Source organism: Peromyscus eremicus, chromosome 3, assembly GCF_949786415.1.
Source record: "Peromyscus eremicus chromosome 3, PerEre_H2_v1, whole genome shotgun sequence".
Taxonomy (NCBI): Eukaryota; Metazoa; Chordata; class Mammalia; order Rodentia; family Cricetidae; genus Peromyscus; species Peromyscus eremicus.
This window is the reverse complement of record NC_081418.1, coordinates 67396021-67419771: the sequence shown is the minus strand read 5'-3', so window position 1 is coordinate 67419771 and position 23751 is coordinate 67396021. Positions and strand designations below refer to the sequence as shown.

The 23751-nt window shown below is 46.6% G+C and overlaps 1 protein-coding gene across 1 annotated transcript; it reads right to left on the bottom strand.

Moving 5' to 3' along the window:
- Positions 1–868: 868 nt before the first annotated feature.
- Positions 869–23436, bottom strand: Nfe2l3 (NFE2 like bZIP transcription factor 3). Its single transcript, XM_059256662.1, is given in 5 exon segments — positions 869–2095; positions 2941–3024; positions 6494–6670; positions 22935–23295; positions 23297–23436. Coding segments are annotated over 5 exon segments (1983 nt in total). The 3' UTR covers positions 869–874.
- Between the last annotated feature and the right edge of the window lie 315 nt (positions 23437–23751).

Sequence of the window (23751 nt, the reverse complement as noted above, 5' to 3'; positions counted from 1 at the left end):
CATTTAGGAAAGGAGAAATGGTTGACTCACTGCAATGGCTGACCACTGGGCAATGTATTTCCATGGAACTGGGATATGTCAGTACAGCATTAAAATTATCAAAATTTGACAGGTTGTACTTTGTTATAATCTGAACTGTTATGACTCATTGTAATTTCAAAGATCATTGGTTACTGCTTCATTTTTAACTGTCTTATTTACCAGTTTTAAACATCTGAAATTTAAGATGGTTCTTTAAGCTCAATACCTGAAAGTTCAGAATATTTTAGGTTGTGAGGTCATCATAGACAAGTGCTGCTGCCATATATTTCTCGATACAGGTGTTTATTTGCATTGCATCTGGATATAGGGCTGTGACTGCTTTCTGAAAGCTGGGGTACTTTGCTCTGAATCTTAATGTTAACCTTGGAAGCATCTGTGTTTGGCATATTAACACAAACTATAAGGGTTAGAGTGGTTTTTTTTTTTTTTTTGAAAGGTGGATAAGGTAAATTTAATTTGACTTATTGAAATAAGATTTTTATAAATTCAAATATAAAATTTATTTTCACACTTTTCCAAGTTAAATATTGAAAAACGCCTTCAGAAGACACTAAAGGCTACTTCCATTTTATAAGCATCTTAAAACTTCCAAGTGACCAAGTTACCAAAAGGTGGTTTTAAAAGTTCTTGGAGATTACATGAACATGTATTTATGAAATTCAGTGCAGAAGTGGTTCATGAAAATGTGAATTCTCCCAACTTCACAGAAGCATAACTTTGAGTCTTAAACATTTATCAGTAAAAACTTTTAACATGTATCCTTAACTGAATGATTCAAGTAGCAGTAGTTGTAAAAATCTGAAAATAGTGTGATGCAGGTCCTGGAGTCTGTTCAGTTTTTCCTCCCTCTCTTTCCTTTCGGGGTTTCCTTTTTGTGGCCTGATGTGGCCAGTTCTTTGGGTACAATCAAAACGGTTCCATCATGGCTGTACTGAAGCGCATAGTGGTTTGGATTCACTGGCCTACCTTGGTCATCTCTTAGGAAACTAAAAACATCATGGTAGAGGTCATGCAGCTTCTGTTTCATTATGACAATAGCTTTGTTACATTGAGCCAACTCACTCTGGAGGGCTTCCTTCTTTGTTTGCAAGTTACATATATCATCTTCTAGATTTAAAATGATGTCTAGTTTACGTTTACGACAGTTCTGAGCAGCAACTTTATTTTTTCCTCTTCGTCTGATGTCACGGATGAGAGAAACTTGTAAGTCTGTCAGGTAGTGCCTGCTTAACATGCTGTTGAAAGAGTCAACAGGCATGCGGACAATTTCTTCTACTGAAAAGGGAATATGCAGAGCTTTAGCACGTTGTTCATCACGACTCAAGTTTCTATCTGGGTCGTCAAAGCATCCAGTGATTTTCTGTGACTTCCCAGATTCAAATGTGGGCTCTGGTACCCCTGGCTGTAAGTGGTAAGTGTGGTCATGAAATATTTGCTGACATTCAAGATCCTGATGAAGGCCAGACACAGTCCTATGATCCATATGATGATGTTTATGGGGTTCTGGGTAGCAGCCTCCTACAGCACCTAAATCATGACAAAGAGACTGAAGGTCACTACTGTAACCTATAGCACCATCGTACATACAGTGAGAAGAATTAGACTTAGTGATAGAGGTGCTGTTGTAACTTGAATTTATTGAGAGCCCAGAATCAGAGTCCAGGTCTTCAAAAAGATGAGAAACTTCCAGTGGACTGAAACCTGTGGCCAATGACATTAGGTTTAGTCCATCAAATATATTTGAATCGAGGTCATACAGGAGATCTTGGCTTGTTACATTCCTCACTTGATTGTCAACAGGTGGAAGAGACATTGCGGGAATGGCTTGCTCAGAATTGGTATGAGAATTTAATAACTGTAGAAATGATTCTTGTGCCTGTGAAGTCTTTGCTGCTGGATCTCTTCTAAATGTGTTGTTGGGATGCAACAGCATGGCTTCATGAAGATTGACATCATGGCTTATTGCATGGCTCAAATTTATGCTATGTGCTGGGGAATTCGCACTTCCATTGACACTGCTTAGAAAAGGTGGAATGTCTTCCAGCGAGATGCCCTGAAGAACAATAACACTTATTTCAAAAGGAGTTCAACCATTATCTAATATCACATCCCTTTAATCAAATTTCTCTGTACTAATATGGATATACTATTGACTATGAATAACTTATTTGGGATATAATGTGATCTAAATCAGAATATGCTGCTGTACCTGGGGAAAAGGGGTCTATTGAATAATCAGAGAATTAAGCTGATTATCATTAAGCCTTGTAACTTGCAGCTATTAATGCTTTTGGAGCCAAAATCTACATTGTGAAGGTTCAAGGAGAAGCTCATGAGCAGTCTGGCAAGGAAGGATTCGTAAGTGCTACAAGGAAAAGTTAACTAGTATGAGTGGTCTAAATCTCACAAAATGGTGTATGTTTACATTCTCCAAAGTGATTGTTTCTTTGAAAAGCCTTTATACTTAATGTACTTGGCAAATTGCTATGTCATCCAAGTAGAAACTGCTAATTCACACACACAGGTCATTTCAAGTTCATTTTTTTTTTAACTGAGACGGGTTTTCTCTGGATCTCGCTCTGTAGACCAGGCTGGCCTTGAACTCACAGAGATCCACCTGGCTCTGCCTCCCCAGCACTAGGATTAAAGGCATGCGCCACCCCTGCCCAGCTCAAGTTCATTTTTTATTTTTATTTATTTTTTTTTTGTTTTTGTTTTTCGAGACAGGGTTTCTCTGTGTAGCTTTGTGCCTCTCCTGGAACTCACTTGGTAGCCCAGGCTGGCCTTGAACTCACAGAGATCGGCCTGCCTCTGCCTCCCGAGTGCTGGGATTAAAGGCGTGCACCACCACCGCCCGGCCTAAGTTCATTTTTTAAATACAAGTAAGATTCCTTTTACCTCCAGGGAATGTTCAGGCTGTGATGAAAGCAGTTGAAATAAATCTTCTAGAGAGAAAGATGTATTGGACCAACGTACGTGGCTCTGTATATAAACAGAAAATGTACACCGTTAGAAAATGACAATAATTCCCTGCCCACCCCGCGGGCCCCCCTCCCTTTTTTTTTTTAAAGAGCTTATGTAACCAAGGCTGGTTTGGAACTCATGCCTCTGTCTCCTGAGTGCTGGGATTAAGGGCATGCGCCACCACCATGCCCCAGCTGGAAGCTAGACTTTTAAAATCTCATTTTAGATTGAGAATTCAAAAAACGTGGAGAGGAGACACTTAATAGAGCTATCTTTTAAAACAAAGTATTTCAAGCTTTATTTTTCTTAAGTGAGAATTGATGGTCTTCATATCAATTACATTATCTGCCTGCATTCTGAGCCGAGGCCACATTTTACCAGTGATCCTTGGTGTTTTTTCAGGCTTTCTACTCAAAGTAACTCACTGATCTGACACTGGTTTTGTTTCCCTACTAAGAAATACATCAAAAGTGCAGACAGTGCTGGATGCTCTTGCAGAAGACCCAGCCCATACACAGTGGTTTACAATCACCTGTAAACTCCAGTTCCAGGACTCTGATGTCCTTTTATGGCCTCCCACAGGCACCAGGCATGTACATGCTACAAAGACATATAGGCAGGTAAAACACCCATGCACAAAAATTTTGTTTTTTAAGTATATTGTCAGAGCTATTTTGAGAAATATTGCTACTATGGAGGCTGAGGCTCACAAGTTTGAGACTAGCTTAGGCAACACAGTATCTCAAGGAGAACAAAGGTACAATTCTAGTACACAGTGATTCAGGCCAGGGACATGAGCCTGGTAAGGAAGGCATGGCAGGGCATGATAACACATGCCTACAATCCCAGCATCTGGAAGGTGGAGGTAGGATCATGAATTTAAGATCAGTTTTGGCCAAATTGGGCTACATCAGACCAAGAAAGTGCCTTGCTTTGGGTGTTTAGTATGTTTCAGCAAAATTTGGTCTGAACTGCCTTTTGTCTTACATTATAGCTCCCTACTTTATCTCAGTATGTAATGAGTCTACCATGTCTAACTGATTTAGTTACTACAAGTAATTCAAAAAAAGTTTCTTTCCTGGGAAAACGAATGAAGGAGTAAGAACTGGTGCCGTCATGCAAGGGGGACTAGTAACCAATAGCATGAGGCAATAGAGCATTGCATGGTAAGTGAAAGAGCACTGGAAACAGCCTTTTCTTTGGGTGACTGGGACACTAGGGAAAGTGGACTGAAGTCTCTCTGTATTTTGAGATGGGGTCTTGCCAAGTTACCCAGGCTGGCCTTGTCACTGGAATTATAGGCCTGTACCATGGCTTCTCAAGCTTTAGAGTGATACTCTGGGCTGATGAGGGTTGCAGCTGGACAGGTTAGGCAGGGAGCAAAGGTAGAGTGTTCTTCCTTAAAATGCGGGCAAAAGAGGCTCTAGGGAGGCCATTTCCAAATTGTTAAATGTTCCCTGTAATGAGCAGGTGTCCAGAGCCATATGGTTGGACAGCCATTAAGTGGTTTAGAAGACCACCTAGAAAGGGAAGGACATTCTACTGAATATTCAGAAATCTTAAAAGGACCATCTGGTGGAAAAAGCCAAGTGCTCTAGCTTTGGATGTATGTGTTCTCAAAGAACCAAACAAATGAAAATGCCTATAAATATGGAACAGTTGCTTATAAACATCTAACAGTTTTCTATGTATCCCACCAGTAAGAGAAACACTGCCTGATAGCACCAGTCAGATAACACCTTAACAACTGCTACACTCCCATGACCTGAGAGTGTTTAGTTTCCGCTCCTGCCAGTGCTGAGGATTGCACTAGGTCCTTGTGGTGCTAGGCAATCATTCTACCACTGGCCTGTATTCCCAGCCAACCAGGGGGATTTCTTAATCTGAATCTCTAGAAGCCATGACCCTGGCCTAGGTCTCACCCATGGTATAAGAATGAGTTCCTATCACTGGAGCAGCCTGGAAGAGAGGCAAGAGTAGGGGAAGAGAGAACAATCCTGATTTCACTCTGAAAACTCCTGCAAAGAAGCTGTGTCTGCAGAGACGATTGGCTGGTTAGAACTGTAGCACTGGGGAGAGACTGCAATGCTGTGGGTCCATGAGCTAGTTACCTTATCTTGGGCTAGTTCTAGTCCACCAGAAGAGCCATTCTTGCCCACCTGTGTCAGAACTAATATTCTGTGACTAACGGATAAAAGCTTTTGAGATCTATTAAATTAACAGACCACTTGCTTCCACCAACCCAAAAAAGCTCACGTTGCATCTTGGTGGGCCTACAGGAAAGCTGCCCTATCTCACTGCACCTGCTTCCTGATGTACCCACCAATGTATTTCCAACCTGTCTCTCTCTATGTATACTTCATGAAACTGCTTCCATGTTTGAACATGGAATTTGGGGTAACCTAAATCTGTGTTCCTGGGCCATGGTCACTCTAATGACTCCACAATAAACTCTCTTATTCTCTTTAAGATGAGGACTGTGGTTTTTACATCAAATACTCCACAAAGTCAGGTTCTTGATGTAATGTTACGTGGTGATGAGGGCTGACTATGGGCCAGGGCATGTACTCTCCATCCTCTAAGGATTTTCAAGACTGAGCCCCAGGTTCCACCTCCCTGAGAGACAGGTACTAGACCTGGTCATGGTGAAGTCAACCACCAGAGCATTGGTGCTTTGCAGGTAAAAGTGTCATGTGTATCTGTGAACCTTCAGGTCATCTCTGGAGCACCTATGTGCCAAACTTGTGGCTAGAACCATCTGGATCTAAGTCAAAACCAGAGTATGGCCCACATGAAACCAGAGGAAGCACTGACTACAGAAAGAACCCATTCCTTCAACCTGGTTCCTGGAGTTCACCCTGTTCAGCCAAGAGAAGTACAGAGAGATGCCCCAGGAGCCTGGACCTAGCCCTAAGTGAGGCCAGGGTATGAAATGGGCTATTGGGTACCAACCCACTGGCAGACTGAAGACTTGGGTTTGAGCTTTAGTGGAAATTGAGGGAAATGTTTGTAAGGTTGGTCCTTTGTTTGATATCCCAGACCTGGACAGTCTAACCTGGATGTCAGCTCTTTTGTTTTTCAAGACAGGATCTCTCTGTGTAGTCTTGGTTGTCCTGGAATGGTCTGTAGACCAGACTGGCCTTGAACTCACAGATTTTTGCCTGTCTCTGTCTCCAGAGTGTTGGATTAAAGGTATCAGCCTCCACTGCCTGGCTGCCAGCTGTCTTTTATCCCTTGTCTTGGCAAACACAAATAACAGAACTACTAGTAAGTTCTGTCTTTAACCAGAGAAAATGAGCCTATGGGCTAATTGCTTTGTAAGTACAGTGTACACACGCGCACACACACACACACACAGACACACTTACTTTTAAATGTTATTTTCTTACACCAGATTTGCTGAAGACATACTTACACACATAATTCATTAACAACACAGTCTTCATGAAAGGCAAATGGCAAGCCTGGAACCTTCTGCCATGCTCACCTCATTCCTGGACTCTGGGATGGTCTCTGGTTCCCAGTCAGGTGCATCTGACATTGCGTTTTCATCTTTCCTACCCGGCTGTAGCGATTTCACATGGGCTGACGCCTCTTCCTCACCTTCCTCATGCTGGGAACTGTGACCCACAGCTTCGCACTTTTCTTTTAGTATATCATTCTCCTGTAAAAAACACCCAAAATTCTGCTAAGCAGAAAACCATCATCAACAAATAGGAAAACTCTGTAAAAGCCACATTGGTCATCAGCTGAGGCTGGTACTTCATCATTTCACTATCAGAGGAGCATTTGATCCTGAAACAGGTCAGCCTCACGCCCTGCCCTTCTTCTGGACCCAGGACAGTCTAATCTGCAGTTTTTATTTAGTTCTCAGTTTATAAGTTGGAAGTGAATACTTATCAAATGTAGTATATGTATGTAGAAAAATCCAGGAAGCAGTATTTTTAAAATTATATACTGTGTTCTGTCTGAAAGGCACATGCAGTGGGGACAGGTTGGGAAAGGGTTCGATTCACTTTGCAGACCAAACGTGTATTCCTTTTACAATCAGAAAAACTCTTTTTATTTTTGGCTTAGATATTTCAATTTCACTTATTTACCCAGAAGACTCCTTCCTGCTGTTAATTTACTTCATCTAGGAAAGTTTTTAACTAGTGAGAGGATTCTTCAAAAGTAGTCACCGTGGAGCAGGCACTATCTACGGACACTTTCAATCACAACACTGAAAGGCTCAGCATATTTTGCTCAACTATAACATCACCCAAACATCTGTTTTCTGGTTTTTGTTGTTTTTGTTTGTTTGTTTGTTTTGTTTTGTTTTTTTGTGAAATCAAGGTCTCACTCTGAGACTTAGGCGGCCTTACTCTTTTTTTTTTTTTTTTTTTTTTTGGTTTTGTTTTGTTTGTTTTTTTCTGAGACGAGGTTTCTCTGTGTAGTTTTGCGCCTTTCCCGGATCTCTCTCTGTAGACCAGGCTGGCCTTGAACTCACAGAGATCCACCTGGCTCTGCCTCCCCAGTGCTGGGATCAAAGGTGTGCGCCACCACCGCCTGGCTGGCCTTACTCTTGCTGCAATCTTCTGGCTTCAGCCTTGACCCTCAGCACCGGGATTATAGACATGAGCCTCTTCCATATACCCCCCCCACCCCCCCCACCCCCCGGCAGAGTACTGGGATGGTTTAGGAGCATGATGTTAACAGGTTTAACTCAAGGGTCCACCTCCCCTCCAACACACAGAAATGTTTGAAAAATGTAAATGTCAACCAAATGAACACCTACAAATGCTAAGAACAGGGAGTAGGGGTGCGGGGCAGCACAGAAAACCAGAGTCCCAGCAGCCCACGTGGTTTTCTTGACCGCACTCTGTGATATTCCGCTTTCTCTCCAGACACTGAAGTGTCTTGTTCCCCGGGGCAGTCATGGGCACGCTTCTCAGGACGCTGATGTTCAGGAGTGGTTCCCACTACTTTCTTCCCTTCTGTGGCCTGGTGCCTCCTAGCTAGAGAACCATTCCCTTGGGCACATATCCCTCCTGTAGATTCCATCCCATTATTCTGCCCACTTTTATGGGAAAATTCTCCAAGAGTGATCTGCACTCAGTGTGTTTTCTCTCCAATCCATTCCAATGAGGATTTCTGTTCCCAGCACACTACTGAAACAGTTTGCCAATGTCTCCCACATCTAAAGGCTCTCAATCCTTATATCTGACCCCATCAGAAAATTCTGACTTAGTTACCACTGCTTCCTTCTGGCACCCCAGCACCTCGCCTTTCTTCTAAGTCACCAGAGACTTCTAAGGTTTTTTTTTTGGGGGGGGGGGAGGTGAGTTTCGAGACAGGGTTTCTCTGTGTAGTTTTGGTGCTTGTCCTGGCTCTTGCTCTTATAGACCAGGCTGGCCTCGAACTCACAGAGATCCGCCTGCCTCTGCCTTCTGAGTGCTGGGATTAAAGGCGTGCGCCACCACTGCCAGGCCTCCTAAGTTGCTCATTCTTGATCCTCAGATCTCTAAAACTGAGCACCATCCTAAGGCTGTGTCCTCAAATTCACTCTCTCCAAGTATTATCATCCCTTTTTTTTTTCTTAGCTCTCTCTCTCTAATATAGTAAAGATTTGTTTTCTATTGTCCAGGTGTATGGGTGTTTTGCCTGTATGTATGTCTACATACCTCATGTGTGCCTGGTGTTCATGGAAGTCTGTAGAGGGTGTTGGATGCCCTGGGGCTGGAGTTACAGACAGTGGTAAGCCTGCATGTGGGAGGTAGGATCTACCTGGGTTGTCTGGAAGCTCAGGCAGTGCTCTTAGTCACTGAGTCAGCTCTCCAGTCCCTCTACGTATATTTTTAAAAGCACCTCTACTGCCAATACTTAATGTTTTTCTGTACCATTTAGCAGCAGCTATATTTATTTGTTTGTTGTCTGTCCACTAAAAGGGTAGTTTTTCTCTCTCTGCGTGCACATGTGCACCCATGCAAATGTACACAGAAGCCAGAAGGCGGCGTTGGGTGTCTTGCTCCATATCACTCTCTGCTTTATTCCCTCACTGAACCTGGAACCAGGCTAGCAGCCATTCATCCCCAGAAATCCGCTCTGTCTCTGCTCCCCACAGCACTGGGGTTCTAGGTGCCCAGTGGCTGTGCCCAAATTTTTACAAGGGAATTTAAATTGAGGTATTCATGTTTGCAGGACAAGCACTCTTACTCACTGAGCTCTCTCCCCAGGTCCCCAAATGGTAGTTTCTTTTTCTTCTTTTTTACTTATGTTATTTTCATTCATTCATTCATTGGAGACAAGGGTGTCTTCTCTACATAGCCCTGGCTATCCTGGAACTCACTATGTAGAATAGACTGGCCTTGAAACTCAACAGAGATCCACCTGCCTCTACCTCCTCAGTGCTGGGATTAAAGGTGTGCACCACCAAGCCCAGCACAAAACAGTAGTTTCTTGAAGGCAGGGACTCTGTATCTTCTACCTACTCCAGAGCCTGTCATTTATTGCCCCTCAGCAAATATCTATTGAAGTCAAATCTTAGGCACAACATCCTTAGACTTCGGCAGGAATCCTTCTAGATTGTTCCTTCTTGCAATTACAGAATCATAGTGCAACCAGGTGGTGGTGGTGAGGCCTTTAATCCCAGCACTGGGGAGGCAGAGCCAGGCAGATCTCTGTGATTTCCAGGCCAGCCTGGTCTACAGAGTGAGATCCAGGACAGGCACCAAAACTACATAGAGAAACCCTGTCTCGAAAAAAACAAAACAAAACAAAACAACAAAAAACCAAACAGAATCGTGCTGATTTCTCCAAATTGGGAAGCACAGGGGTATTGGGGGGTGTGGGGAGTGTATGAGGGTGTTACTGATCCTCATTTATTTTACTGCAAGGCTTCTTTTGTTAACCCTTAATACTGGATTCTCAACAAAGCTGATTTTGTTTGTAAAACTGCTGTGGTTGGACGGAGCCTATAAAATCTGTAATGTATGAGATAATTCAATATACAAGAACACTCACACAAATATGCAAACAGAAGGCCGTGCTTATGATGTCATGCACAGCACATACAGGCTAGGTCAAACCTGTAAGGAAACTGATTAGATGAACAGGAGTCTGGGAAGGCTGGGGGGGGGGGGGGGGCGGCGGCTAGAGAGTGACGGGCTGGTGACAAATGTGTGTATGACTTTCTGGAAAACTCAGGGAAAAACTTAAGTTACAAAAATTCTGTATGACCAGAACAGCACTGCAAGAGGCCACAGCTGGTTAAAATTGGGGCTAGAGAGTTGGTGCCACGGTGAAGAGCACTGACTGTATATTTCCAGGGGACCTGGGTTTCATTCTTAACATCCACATGGGGGCTCACAACCATCTGTAACTCCCAGGGGATCCAACACCCTCTTCTGGCCTCTGAGGGCTCTACATGAACACCGTATAGACTTACATGCAGTCAAAACACTCATACACATGGAGGGACAACACACCCTTAACCCCAGCACTTGGGAGACTGAGGCCAGCCTTCCATGAGTTCAAGGCCAAATGTGGTCTACATACCAAGCTCTAAGCTAGCCAAGGCTACATAGCGACATCCTGTCTTAACCTCCATCTCCACCCCACAAAAGTGCATGTGGGGGACCCCAACTCACTGAATAAGGAGCAAACAAAAGGGCAAATCCACTCAAGTATAAAACGACCAAATGAGTGTGTGTGTGGCGGGGAATCTCACAGTAGATTACAACTGAAAACATGGTGATGCTAAATATAATGAAAAGACATTTAAAGCGTCTCAGACTGTCATTCTGTAGATTGCTTGTTAATTACAAAAAAAAAAAAAAAATAACACTCCGGAAGAGGCCTGGCAGACACCATCTTAAGCAATGGCCAAGTCTATCATTATAATCTGGAGAGGGTCGCCATGTACCCTGTTATGAAGGAAACAATACTTACTATGGTTTTTCTGTCAAAAATCATTCCAGAATAGAGGTGACAGACAGTGTGTGGCTGGTTAGATGCTAATGGGGACAGACTCCGAATACAGACAGATAAGACAATGATCTAGGTTCATAATAAATTTCCTTACTCTGGAAATTGAGTACAGACAAGCAAACAAAAATAAACCATCACAGGGTTGGGGATTTAGCTCAGTGGTAGAGCGCTTGCCTAGCAAGCACAAGGCCCTGGGTTCGGTCCTCAGCTCTGGAAAAAAAAACAAAAACAAAAACAAAAAAAACCATCACTCCGAGGAAACACACAAATATATCCAATATTAAGCGAAGTAATGGCTTTGATTCACTCTTTAAATGTGTCATAACAAAAAAGAATTATGTATTTATACATACAGATAGTTATTAATATAAAGTCAAATGGGAAAAATAAAATCTGGATAAAGGACATTATTTAATATTCTTGCTTAAAATTTTGAGATTTTTATTTCATGTGTATTTGTGTTTTACGTGCATGTATGTCTGTGCACCATGTGTGTTCAATGCCCACAGAGGCCAGAAGAGGGTACCTTGGGACTAGTTGTGAGCTGCCATGTGGGAGCTGGGAATTGAACCCAGGTCCTCTGGAAGAGCAGCCTGTGCTCCTAACCACTGAACCATCTCTCTACCACCATCTCATTACCACCCCTTTTTTTGAGATAGGGTCTCACTATGTATATGTCTGATTGGCCCAGAACTTGCTGTGTAAACCAAGTTGGCCTGGAACTCACAGAGATCCACCTGATTCTGCTTTCTGAGTGCTGGGATTAAAGGAATGTACCATCACACCCAGCTCTTGCATTTTTTTTTAAAGTTTGAAATTACATTTATTTTTATTATTTACATTTGTATTAAATTTTGGGGTAAAGAATTACCCTAAGTTTAGCTGGGTGGTAGTGGTGCATGCCTTTAATCCCAGCATTTAGAAGGCGGAGGTAGGCAAATTTATAGACCTGGCCAGCCTGGTCTATAAAACAAGTTCCAGGACAGCCAGGGCTACACAGAGAAACTGGAAAACAAACAAACAAAATAAACAAAAACAAAGACAAGGAAAAGAAAAAAAAGAATCATCCTAAAAATCTCTATATAGCAAAATGACTTTGGCAAAGGGTTGGCCCAGGAGCAGGTAGGTCTTCTACAATGATGCTTCAAGGTGGTTTGAGCTGAAAGTACCCACAGGAACTGCTAATAGGTTGGTGGCCTTCAATATTCTTTTAGGGTAGAAGCCAATGGCCTCTGTGAAGAGTAAATGAGAAGTGACAGCTAATAACTACACCAGTGGACAGGCCGTCCTTTCAAGATTTGGTTACAGGAAGGAATAGAGACATGGATCAAGACAATACTTTGCGTTCTGAAGATGAGATATGCTAGGGCAGAGGCAGGAGGATTGCCACAAATTCCTGGTCAGCCTGCAGTACATTCTGAGAACTACTGTCAAAACCACCAGCTGCAAAAAGGAGAAACAAAACCCTACAAGACCAAGGGGCTGGGGAGATGCTGCCTCAGCTGCTAAGAGCACTTTCTGCTCTTACCGACGGCCAAGGTTGGATTCCCAGCCCCCACATGGTGGCTCACAACCATCTGTAACTCCACTTCTGGGGGACCCAATACTCTCTTCTAGCCTCCAAGGGCATCAGGCACACACATGGTGCACATACATACATACATACATACATACATACATACATACAGGAAAAACACTCGTACGCGTGAAATAAAAAAATAAAGTAAATCTTTAAAAAAGAGACCCCCCCCAAAAAAAAACCCAAAAAACAGAAAAACACCTGTATAAATAAAACTTACTGATCTCACTATGTAGCCTAAGCAAGGGTTGAAATCATGATCCTTTTGCCTTTAGGTCCCAAGTGCATGCCAGAACACCCAACAGCTACATAAGATCTGGAAGGCAGACAGAAACACCTTTATTGATGCTGTCCACCAGGACTAGGAGTGAATGCTTCCTCTCACACTGGGTAGGTGTTTAACAGGCATCCTCTCTGAAGATCCTTGTGTATTCACTCAGCTCCTCACTGACAGACTGCTGTGGGATGTTCTGTATGTCAAATGTGTTGCTCTGATTGGTTAATAAATAAAACACTGATTGGCCAGTAGCCAGACAGAAAATATAGACGGGACAAACAGAAAAGAAAATTCTGGGAACAGGAAGGCTGAGTTAGAGAGACACTGCCAGCTGCCGCCATGACAAGGAAGATGTAAGGTACCGGTAAGCCACGAGCCACGTGACAAAGTATAGAGTAATAGAAATGGGTTAATTTAAGATATAAAAACAGTTAACAAAAAGCCTGAGCCATTAGGCCAAACAGTTTAAATAATATAAGCATCTGTGTGTTTATTTTATAAGTGGGCTGTTGGACTGCCGGGGCTTGGCGGGACCCGGAAAGAAAACTCTCTAGCTACAACAGACAGCCTGTTAGGAAGCTAAGAGAAATAGGGATCCCAAGCAGTGATGAAGAGAGGAGGGAGTACCCTAGGTTTGTGGGACACACATGAAGATGTCGTCATCCCCCACAAGGAAAGACTAGTGACAGCTGCTAGAGACCCAAGGCAGCCCTTATGGTCAGGTCATGCCTTCCCAGGCACCCACATCCTATGCCTGAAAAGGTTAAGGAGGGAAGAGGCCAGGCCATAATGGGGCAGTGTGGACTGGTCCTGATGTATACGGTTTCTGTGTGCCCTTTCTCTCCTGCACATTCAACTCGGTCTCAGGGTCTGCTTCCCAGACAACTCAACTTGGGCTAGCTAGCAATTCTGCCTCTGGGCCTGCAGGGAGGAGACAGAGATGGCTAGGGGATTCACCATTACAGTGTTTGTATTTACAGAGTCAAAAGAGCTTGCTGCCTCCATGATATAATCTGTACAGCTTTCAAAGCCCAAAGTGGCCTGGTACTGGGAACTTCAGCTCCAAGCTAACTGAAAGGATCTACCCGGGTCCAGCAGCTCTGTAAACTTGGACCACTTGCTAAACCTCTCTGACCCTCAGTTTTCCTAACTCTAAAATGAGGGGATATTACGGAATTAAACTTTTAAATAGTTGGGGAAATGCCCTTCCATATATTTCAAGACACACGAATCACTCCTTTCTTCAGCTTCTGACCTGGGAGCCTTGATTATCTTGTGAACAGCTGCCAACACCTCAATTGGCATTCCAAGAGAAAGCGATGCCCTCCCTCATGGGCAGCTTTATGATCTCTGTTCCCTCCTTCCCGGCTTCTCTCAACTTGCTGGCTTGCAGCTGAGGCTTGGGGATGTCTTCTCCATGCCTGAGGTCTATGGCCCATGCTCTTAAGGCACAGGCAAGTTAAATCTGCCACTAAGTTACTTTTATTTGTGTGTAGGTGAGATTTACCCTAGTGGGTTGGAACCCCACTAAAAAAATTTAAAAAGAAAGGTCCCATGTGTGTCCCAGGAAGCCGGCGTAAATGTGTGTGGGGAGAGCACTTTATGTGATTCTCAGAGCGCTGGTATTTGCAGAACTGCCCACGCCATATCCCACTCTCATTCTGTAAGGAACCACCAGAACCTCGGCTCAGACCTTTGGACCAGACTGTCCCCAAAACGTCATGATTTTCTCTTATGGCATTTAGCCCATCTTATTGGGGCCTTTTCTTCCCTAATAACATCATGTGGCCTGTTTACCTGTCACCCAGGAAAGGAGCAGCCTGGGAGTGAAGGTTTTCTTTATCAGTGAAGAGAAGTGTGAGGGGAAGAAGTAAAGCTGGGCTTGTCTTTGGGAGTTCTCTCTCTCTCTCTCCCTTCCTTCCTTCCTTCCCTCCCTCCCTCCTTTCCTTCCTTTTCTCTTGTAAACTCTCCGAAGACCCATCTACTGGCAGCATGGATCAATACCACTGCACAGGACTCTGAGGGATGGGTGGAGCGCTTACCCCGGCTATTCCCTTTGTGAGCAGCTGCAGCTGGCCTAACCGGCCCCTTCTTTTTCTCACCTGGGGGAGGAGTGAAGAGACCTGCTTTGACTTTTAGGGTTGGGTGAACCTTCAAAGACAAAGAACAGAGCGCTGCCTGTGAGTGGGATGACATCAGAGGGAGCTGAGAATCCTGAGGCCTGTCTCTAGGCTGCAGGCAACCTGGAGTCACCCGGCCTAGAGAGAACCAAGGAGCCAGATAAAGACAGCCTGTGTCCTGCTTGGCCTGGGTGGATTTTAATAGCAGTTTACAATAATTACAGCTCAGGTCCACCAAGCTCTCACTGTAGGCTGCGCGGCATTCTGGCAAGGTATGTACTGTCAACATTCCTTTCACAGGGAAGGAAACTGAGGCACAGAAGTTAGACCAACCAACCTTCTGTCACACAGTAGTGAGTGACAGGATTTACATTTGGTGGTGGGCATTTTCATCCCATAGCCAGCTAGAAGCCCGGGGCTGATTCCTTCCTTCTTTCTTTTCTTCTTTTCTTTCTCTCTCTCCCTGCCCTCCTCCAGACAGAATTTCTCTGTATAGTTATGGCTGTCCTGGAACTCTCTATAGACCAGGCTGGGCTCAAACTCAGAGATCTGCCTGCCTCTGCCTCCTGAGTGCTGGGATTAAAGGCGTTCATCATCACCATCACCTGGCGGTACTGATTCTTAATAACCATCTAGATCATGTATGTGTCCCTGAAGCTCACCCTTGCTAAGCTGGTATAGGCAGGAGCTACAGACAGTCAGGACCCTCTACGAACAGACAAGGTGAAGGTGGATGGTGGGAAAGAGGTTTGTTTCCCCAGGCTCCATTTTCTCCGCTTGTAACATATGTTAGAAAGTTTCAGTAGTAAAATTTGAGGCATGCAAATCCACTTCTGAAGGCCCTTGGAGGAGGCAGCATGTCAGCAAGACAACAGCAGACATCCTCTCAGCAGACAAAGCTAAGACACAGGAGCCTCATATTCAGTGTGGCTAACTACCGGGAGAAGCACAAAAACAAACAAACAAACAAAAACAACAACATCAAAAAAACAAAACCAAAAAACAGGCCAACGTTCAAATAGAAGCCTTAACAATTCAAAACACAAGGACACAAGCCCCAACCCCCAGGATCCTTTTAAATGGAGCTGTTGCTCCTGCGCACAGCCCCTTCTGCAGGCTGGAGTGTATTGGGAGTGTTTAGGGAGGTGAGAGGTGTGTGTGTGTGTGTGTGTGTGTGTGTGTGTGTGTGTGTGTGTGTGTGGTGTTGTTTCTTTATTGTCTGTTTAGTTAAGTAGCCCAACTGGTCCTCAAAATGCCAGATCTTCCATGCTGAAGTACATTCTGTATGGTCAGACCATCTTCAGCAATCTCCTGGAGACGAGGTTTCCTGGGGCTTTGACATGGAGCTCATGGTATCTGTCAACATACAGGAACCAAGCAGGGCCTTTAACATGCCACTTACTCCTCACAAGACTGCTCCAAGAAAGGACATTAATATTCTCTTCTCATCAGTTTGGAAAGCCAGGTCTGCAGAGCTCCCAGGAGGAGGTGGAACCAACCGGAGTGTCTGTCAAGGCATCCAGTGTCCTGGACTCAACTGAACAGGCTATTTGTTCTGGAGGAATCTATGGACCTGGTTATACCAGCTGATTTTAAGTATCTTCAGTAATCGAGTAGCTACATCCAGTCAGTTGAAGGACTTCAGGAGCAACCCTGAGGCTCCTGGGAGGGGAAATCCAGCATGAGCCTGCAGCGTCCCAGCCTCTGGTGAGCTGCCAGGGCATCCTGCTGTCCTACCGTCCGGATTTGCCAGTTCCTACAGCTGTGTTGGCCAACTCCTTGATTTGTCCAAGTGTGTGTTTATTCATTCAGACTCTGTTCGTCCCATTTTCCCGGCAAAGCCTGGCTGATAAGACGGGAACCCAGTTCCAGTCCCTGGAGGCCTCCCAAGGCATGGCCACATTCTGCCAGCCACCACCTGCTACTCAACCAAATCAACCCGGGCGCATGCCTCCGCCACCTCCAGCTGCTCGGAGAGGAGATGTACGAGTTCTCACAAATCCCTCACAGCTGTGTCTGAGGAGCCACTCCCTCACAAGGCTGCCCTGAATGGGAGAAGATTGTTTTTCCCTTTGAAGTTTCCAAGTGGGTGGGAGGTGTGGTTTACTCGGTGCTTAGGAACAGCTCTGTTCCAGACAAGGTCACCACTAACTTGCTCTATCAGTCTAGGCAGTCCCAAATCTTGCCACCAGAGCCAATTACAATGGCAACTTGAAAGTCTGCTCTTCAGCGCCCCCACTCACTTGAGTGGATGGCGTGAAGCGGTCAAGATTTCAGAGCTGAAGCCGGGCGGTGGTGGCGCACGCCTTTAATCCTAGCACTTGGGAGGCAGAGCCAGGCAGATCTCTGTGAGTTCGAGGCCAGCCTGGGCTACCAAGTGAGTTCCAGGAAAGGTGCAAAGCTACACAGGGAAACCCTGTCTCGAAAAACAAAAACAAAAAACAAACAAAAAAAAAAAAAAAAAAAAGATTTCAGAGCTGACCTACTTTCTGCTCCGTGATCTGGCCTTGAAGGACCCAAAACTCATCACGGTCATGACATCCACGAAGTGCAAGCCCTCCAGAGTGACTGCAGATGTGACAAGCTGCACCAACCTCTGCTCCAGGCCCTGGGCAGACTAAGGTGAGCCTCAGTGGCCACACTCCAGCTCAACGCGGAGGGTGCTAGAACAGCTCCAGCGCGCAGGGCGGCTCAAGGGGGGAGGAGATGCTTTGCGGATGGGTGACAGCTGAGCCAGGTGGAGAACTGAACGGTGAAGAGGAATGAAAGGTGGTATTCTGGGCAAAGAGAAGCGAGGCAAAAGTGATCCTGAGGCCGTCTGGGGAAAGGAAAGGAAGCAGGTCTGGACTGGGAAGTAGGTCACAGGCAATTTATCAGCAGGCTAATAGTTCAGCAAGGTCGGTGTCACCGTGGCCACACCTGGGGAGCCTGGAATGGCAAAATATGGAGCTGGAAGGTAATGAGGGGCTGGTGGAGGCTCTAGAACGGAAGCAGCACCCGCAGCAGAATGAAGTGGAGGGCAGGGGACTCTGGAGCCCTGCCAGGACAATTAACAGTCGCTGATCCTGCTAAGAAGAAGGACCACAGCACACAAACTCACCTTCTCATTTACCCTCCCCAACAGCCCTGTTAGCATCCCTTTTACAGAGAAGAGAGCCCAAGGTTCAGAGGGGTGAGGTGTGCGCAGCAGATGTCATCATCACACAGGCGCTGGTGACAACCTAGTTGGCCTGGCACAGTGCTAGTTAGCACCTTGACCCCTAGACTGGCCCGCCCCAAATCCGGGGCCCTGTATACTGGATTCCTACCATGTGAGCTAAGAAGCAGGGGGATGGAAAGGAGGGAATACTTGAACAGATACGGTTTTCTTCTGTAACCCACCAAAAACAAACAAACAAACAAACAAACAAACCGTAATCACGACAACGGTTTGAATTAAGGTTCCCAGGATTGCACATGAAGCCAGCAAACCCCGTCCTCAGCAGGACATACCAAGTGCCGCCACAAACAGCCCTGTACGCAAACTGACCCACTCGGTTTCTCCTCCTCCTCCTCTTCCTCCTCCTCCTCCTCCTCCACCTCCTCCTCTTCCTCCTTTTTTCTTTTGGTTTTTGAGACAGGGTTTCTCTGTGTACCCCTGGCTTTTCTGGAACTCGCTCTGTAGACCAGGCTGGCTTTGAACTCACAGAGATCTGCCTGCCTCTAACTCCCTTGACTCCCCTGATGCTGGAATTCAAGGTGTGCACCTTTCCCATTTAAGGAGCCAAAATAGACCTCTACAACATCCACTCATAGCAAAATGAAAACTCTACTGTGAGGTCACACTGCCACGAAAGAAGACTATGCCTGTACCATGGCTTAGTGAAGTGTGACCTCTGACCTTCCCACCTCGGACCAGTTGCTGAGGCATAGGAGATACTATTGATTTTGAAATAGAAATCAAATTTACTTCAACAATCAGGAATGGTCTTTCTCTCCCCTTCATTCTGCGGACTAAATATGGACTCTATGTGACTCCATGACTGAAGGAAGGGACCTATCCTTGTGTAAGCCAGGGTGCTTGGTAGGATTGCTCACACAGCAGAGGGGTTCTGGAACATGACAGGTGACACAGATGACCACAGCCAACTCAAGTTTCCAACAGCTCTTTGAAACGCTGACATATATTCAACTCCACAAAACTGTTATCTTAGATTTTTTAAAATTATTATTCTCTTTTATGTGTATGGGTGTTTTGCCTGCATGTATGTCTATACACCCTGTACATGCAGAGGCCAGAAGAGGATGTCAGAGCCTCTGGAACTGGAGCTATAAATGGTTGATAGCCACCATATGAGTGCTAGAACCCAAACCTGGGTCCTCTGCAAGGGAAGCAAATGCATGCAGTACCAGGGGCAAGATGAGGGCGTCACCTGGAACTGGAGTAGCACAGAATAGAACCCGCGTCCCTGGAAGGGCAGCCAGTGCTCTTAACCCCTGAGCCATCTCTCTAGCCCCCACAACTTTACTTCTTGAGAACCCCACACTTCCCTGAGCCAAGCATGGGATGGGCTTCATCAGTTGTAAGTGAATGGCCATGGCTATAAAAGGGAGCTGTCAGCTCCGGGGAATTCCAGAGTCCGTTTTCAGAATTATTAGCCCCTCTAAGAAGGGAAATCAAAGCAAGACTTGTTTTTGATACTTTGAAAATCTCCAGTTCTAAAATGATTTTGCATATGCATAGAAGTTGTGAGAAATGATACTCTAAAACCAGAATCTTCTACAACTCATATGTAAGTCACTGGAGTTATCTATCAATTATCTAGTTCTCCACCTACATTCCTACCAATCCTACACATTCAGTCCCTAATAAGCAAGCTGGCTACAGAGACAGACAAGTCCAAAGGAAAACGAACAGTAAGTGGGGACAAGTGCAGATTTCAAACGAAGGGAAAAGAACAAATGTAGTCCATGCACGGTGTTGGCTAGCTGTCATCTGCTGGGTGACAGTCCATCCTAGCTGTCCCCATTAGTTGGCCCAAAACTCCAGGAAAACTTCACTCTCCCACTGTTATTGAGACACGGGGGCTTGGAGTGATTCAGATAACCCACGGGAGGAACTGCTAAGGTCTAGGTAATTGCAAAGACTGGCATTATTTCTCTAGCCCATATTACCCAGAGTCATAGTCTTCATTATGAATGCACAACTTGCTTTTTATTTTACTATTTTTTTAAATAATATTTATTTTTACCTAATGTGTTTGCGTGTTTTGCTTGAATGCAGCTCTGAGCACTGTGTACATGCAGTGCCTGCAGAGGTCAGAAGAGGGCGTCAGATCCTCTGAAACCGGAGTTAGAGATGGTTGCTAGCCACCATGTCAGTGCTACGACCCAAACCCGGGTCTTCTCGGCAAACACAAACAATGCTCTTAACCACTGAGCTCTATCCCAGTCCAGAACCTGCTTTTAAAAAAACAATCCGCTGGGCGGTGGTGGCGCACGCCTTTAATCCCAGCACTCGGGAGGCAGAGGCAGGTGGATCTCTGTGAGTTCGAGGCCAGCCTGGTCTACAAAGTGAGTTCCAGGAAAGGCGCAAAGCTACACAGAAAAACCCTATCTTTCAAGACAAAAAAAACAAAACAAAACCAAAAAAAAAAAACCAAAAAAAAAAAAAAAAAAAAAACAATCCAAGCCAGGCATGGTGAACACACACCTGGAATCCCAGCACTTGAGAGGCTGGGACAAGAGGACTAAGAGTTCAAGGGCAGCCTGGTCAACAATACTCAATAAAGCTAGTTGTGGTAGCTCAGGCCTGTAATCTCATCACTAGAGGCGGGAGGGAAAACCTCAAGAGTTCAAGTCACCCTTGGCTACAGAGCAAGTTCAAGACCAACCTGGGATACATGACACCCTATCACAAACCACCACCACCACCACCAAAAACCCAATCAAACAGATAACAAATAAACAAATCCAGCACCAGAAAGCAGTTGTCTTGCAGCCCAGAGACAGGCTGAGTCAGGGCCTGATTCATCTCATCCCAGATGTATTCCTCTGGAGAGGACCTGAGTACAGCCTACAGAACTTAATTTACATACCGGCCTGGGAGACAGAAGACTCGGGTTCTCAGTCCACTTCTGGCATTAACTAATGTGTGGATTTAGCCAAGTTCCCTGACCTGGGTTTCTTTTCCTTCAGTACAAATTAGACATGTAAATGGCATTACCACATCAGTGCGCTGGCTCCGACATCTGGAGTCCTCAACAGCTGATCACTGCCTAATTGAACAGAACCAAACCCCCACTGCCACCATTGTCTAGCAGGTGCACATGCCAGCCCAGCCAGGGAAGGCCCTGCCAGGAGAAGTGTTGGGGGGTTGGTGGGAGAGCGGAGGAGATGGGCCACAATGGCTTTATCATCTCTTCTAAGGAACAGGGACTCCAGGTCCTCCATGTGAGGACTAGTGGCTGACACAGAGGGTGAGGGAAAGATTAGAAGAGCCTGACACCTTGATTCAGAGTCCGCCTCCCCCATCACTCGCCAGTTTTCTTACCTTGCATGAGTTTCTAGATAACCTGTGTTTCAGTTCCCAGGCCATCAGATCTGCCTCGAAAACCAGCCCACCAGTCTATATAGGTTATCAGCCAGGTAATGGTAGGAAGAAGTTCTCGGAGAGAAAAACCTCCCTTCCCTTCAAAGGCTTGTAGGCTTAGCAAGCCACAGGACATTCGGCCGAGAGAGGTGTGGTACCACTTTGTACAGACTCTACCGAGGATTTCAAACCCACACTTTGCAGGACCAGAAAAGGTAGGGGGGCAGCAGGTGCCCCTCCTCAGATGACAGCCGCCCCCCCCCCCCCGGAGTTCAGATCTGCAGAGTGGAATGGGGAGTGGTTTCCTGTTTGTTCTAAACCAACAGCAGCCTACCAAGACTAGCACCAACCCCCACCCCATTAGTTCCCATCTCCGGGAGGAGGAAGGGATCAGATCAGCATAACAGTGAATCACCAGCACCTCACGCAATGACCCCTCCAAGAAAGGGTGGAGGAGCCCGTCGGGCAACTGCCTACACAAACAGGGTGATTCTGAAGAGCCGCAAACAAACCAGTTTAGCCCCAATTCCCATTTTGCATAAGACTGCGTTTCACAGAAACATCCTACAAACACTTGCGGATTCACATCAAGTAACGTCGAGCTCTGGGCCTAAAAGGAAGCTCGGGGAGGCAGGAGCTCTCTAGATGCAGAAGTCTTTCCAGTTTTGGTCCATAGATCTTGGGAGAATTGTTTTCTTTCTTTCTTTCTTTCTTTTTCTTTTTTTTTTTTTTCTTAAGTTCAGCTAAAGGGGAGCACCGGCAACCAAAGGGAACTTGCGTGTCCCAGGAAAGAATACGTATTTTGTGTATGTTAATAAGGGATTTCACACGTTCCATTAGGGAGGATTCTTAAGTGAGGGGGTGGATGATTAGATCAGAGGGACCAACTGCATTAAACACTGTGGCTCCTTATCCCAGAAACACAACCACAAACGGGCTACAGTAAGGTTAAATTCAGGGCGAGGGCGCTGCCTTGGCTTGGTGCGTGGTTCTTCAGAGAGATGCGCATCTCCTCAGAGGCCGAGGCCTCCTCCAGACCCTCTAAGTCCCGCACAGGTTCCCCATCAAGGCGTCTTAATGCACTCGGGGTACTGGTTAAAGACCGTAAACCAAACAGCACCATCCCCTCTCGCTTCCCCATTACCAAACTACCTTCCACACCCATCAAACACGAGAAAGGCGTTCTCCGCACGCCAATCGATTTCATCCACTTTCCTCAAAATCAAATCCCAGCACTCACCTTCTTCATTCAAAAAGAGGCGGGGCAGACTTGTCCCGCAACCTACAACTACCTAGGACACGAAGGAGCGCGGCGCGGGTGTGGCCCTGCCTAGCCGTGGCGACCCTAGAGCTCGGGGCCAGTCCTTCCAGCCCTGGGTAGACGCGCCACTTGCTCGCGTCCCTTTAGGTTACCTGGCTCCCGCGTCCGCCTGTGTCCCGCACCTGCGCCGTCGGTTCCGCCGCCTTCTCCTCCTCGGCAGCCAGAGGGCTGCTGTGAGCCTCTCGGGAGTCCCCGCCGCCCGTGGGGGCCGCCTGGCCGCCGTCTCCCACGGCGGACGAGGCGGCGGTGCCGAGCAGCCCGTGGGCCCCGTCTGCGTCCCCGGTCGCCACGCTGTGCACTAGCCACGCGTCCACGCGGGTGCGGGGAATGAAGGGGACGCCGAGCGCGCGCACTTCGCGCAGTAGCCGGCCCTTGGCAAGCAGCTGAGGGGAGTGTCCCCAACCTCCCGGGGCCGAGAAGGGGCTAGAAGACGAGGCGGGGCGGGTGGGGACAGAGTGGGAGCAGCTCTTCGCAAAGTGCGGCGGCCGGTGGCGGCAGGCCGAGGTCCAGGTCCACGGGGAGCCTAGCCAAGCTCAGCAGCAGCGTGAGGTTCAGGAGGCCGCCGCCCGCCCACCACGGCTTCGGGAGCTTCATCTCCCACGGCGCGCCTGGGATGCGGGCGCCCACCCGGCCCGGCCCGCCAGCCGCCGCGGTGGCACGTGCGGGACCCTGTCGCCAGCCCCAGCCGGGAAGACAATGGACCAGGGCGTACAAGGGGCCGTCGCAGCCTCACCCCAAGCGGGCACAAAGGCGCTCCCACGGCTACCCGCACAGTGCCTGGCGCGGCCGGGGATCCGGAGAGGCGGAGTAGGAGGCACCTGCAACACCCAACCCTCTGGGCCCGCCCCATTGCCTGGCCACGCCCCGAAATTAAATCCCGCCCCAGTCAAGCTTCGCCCCGCCCCGGAC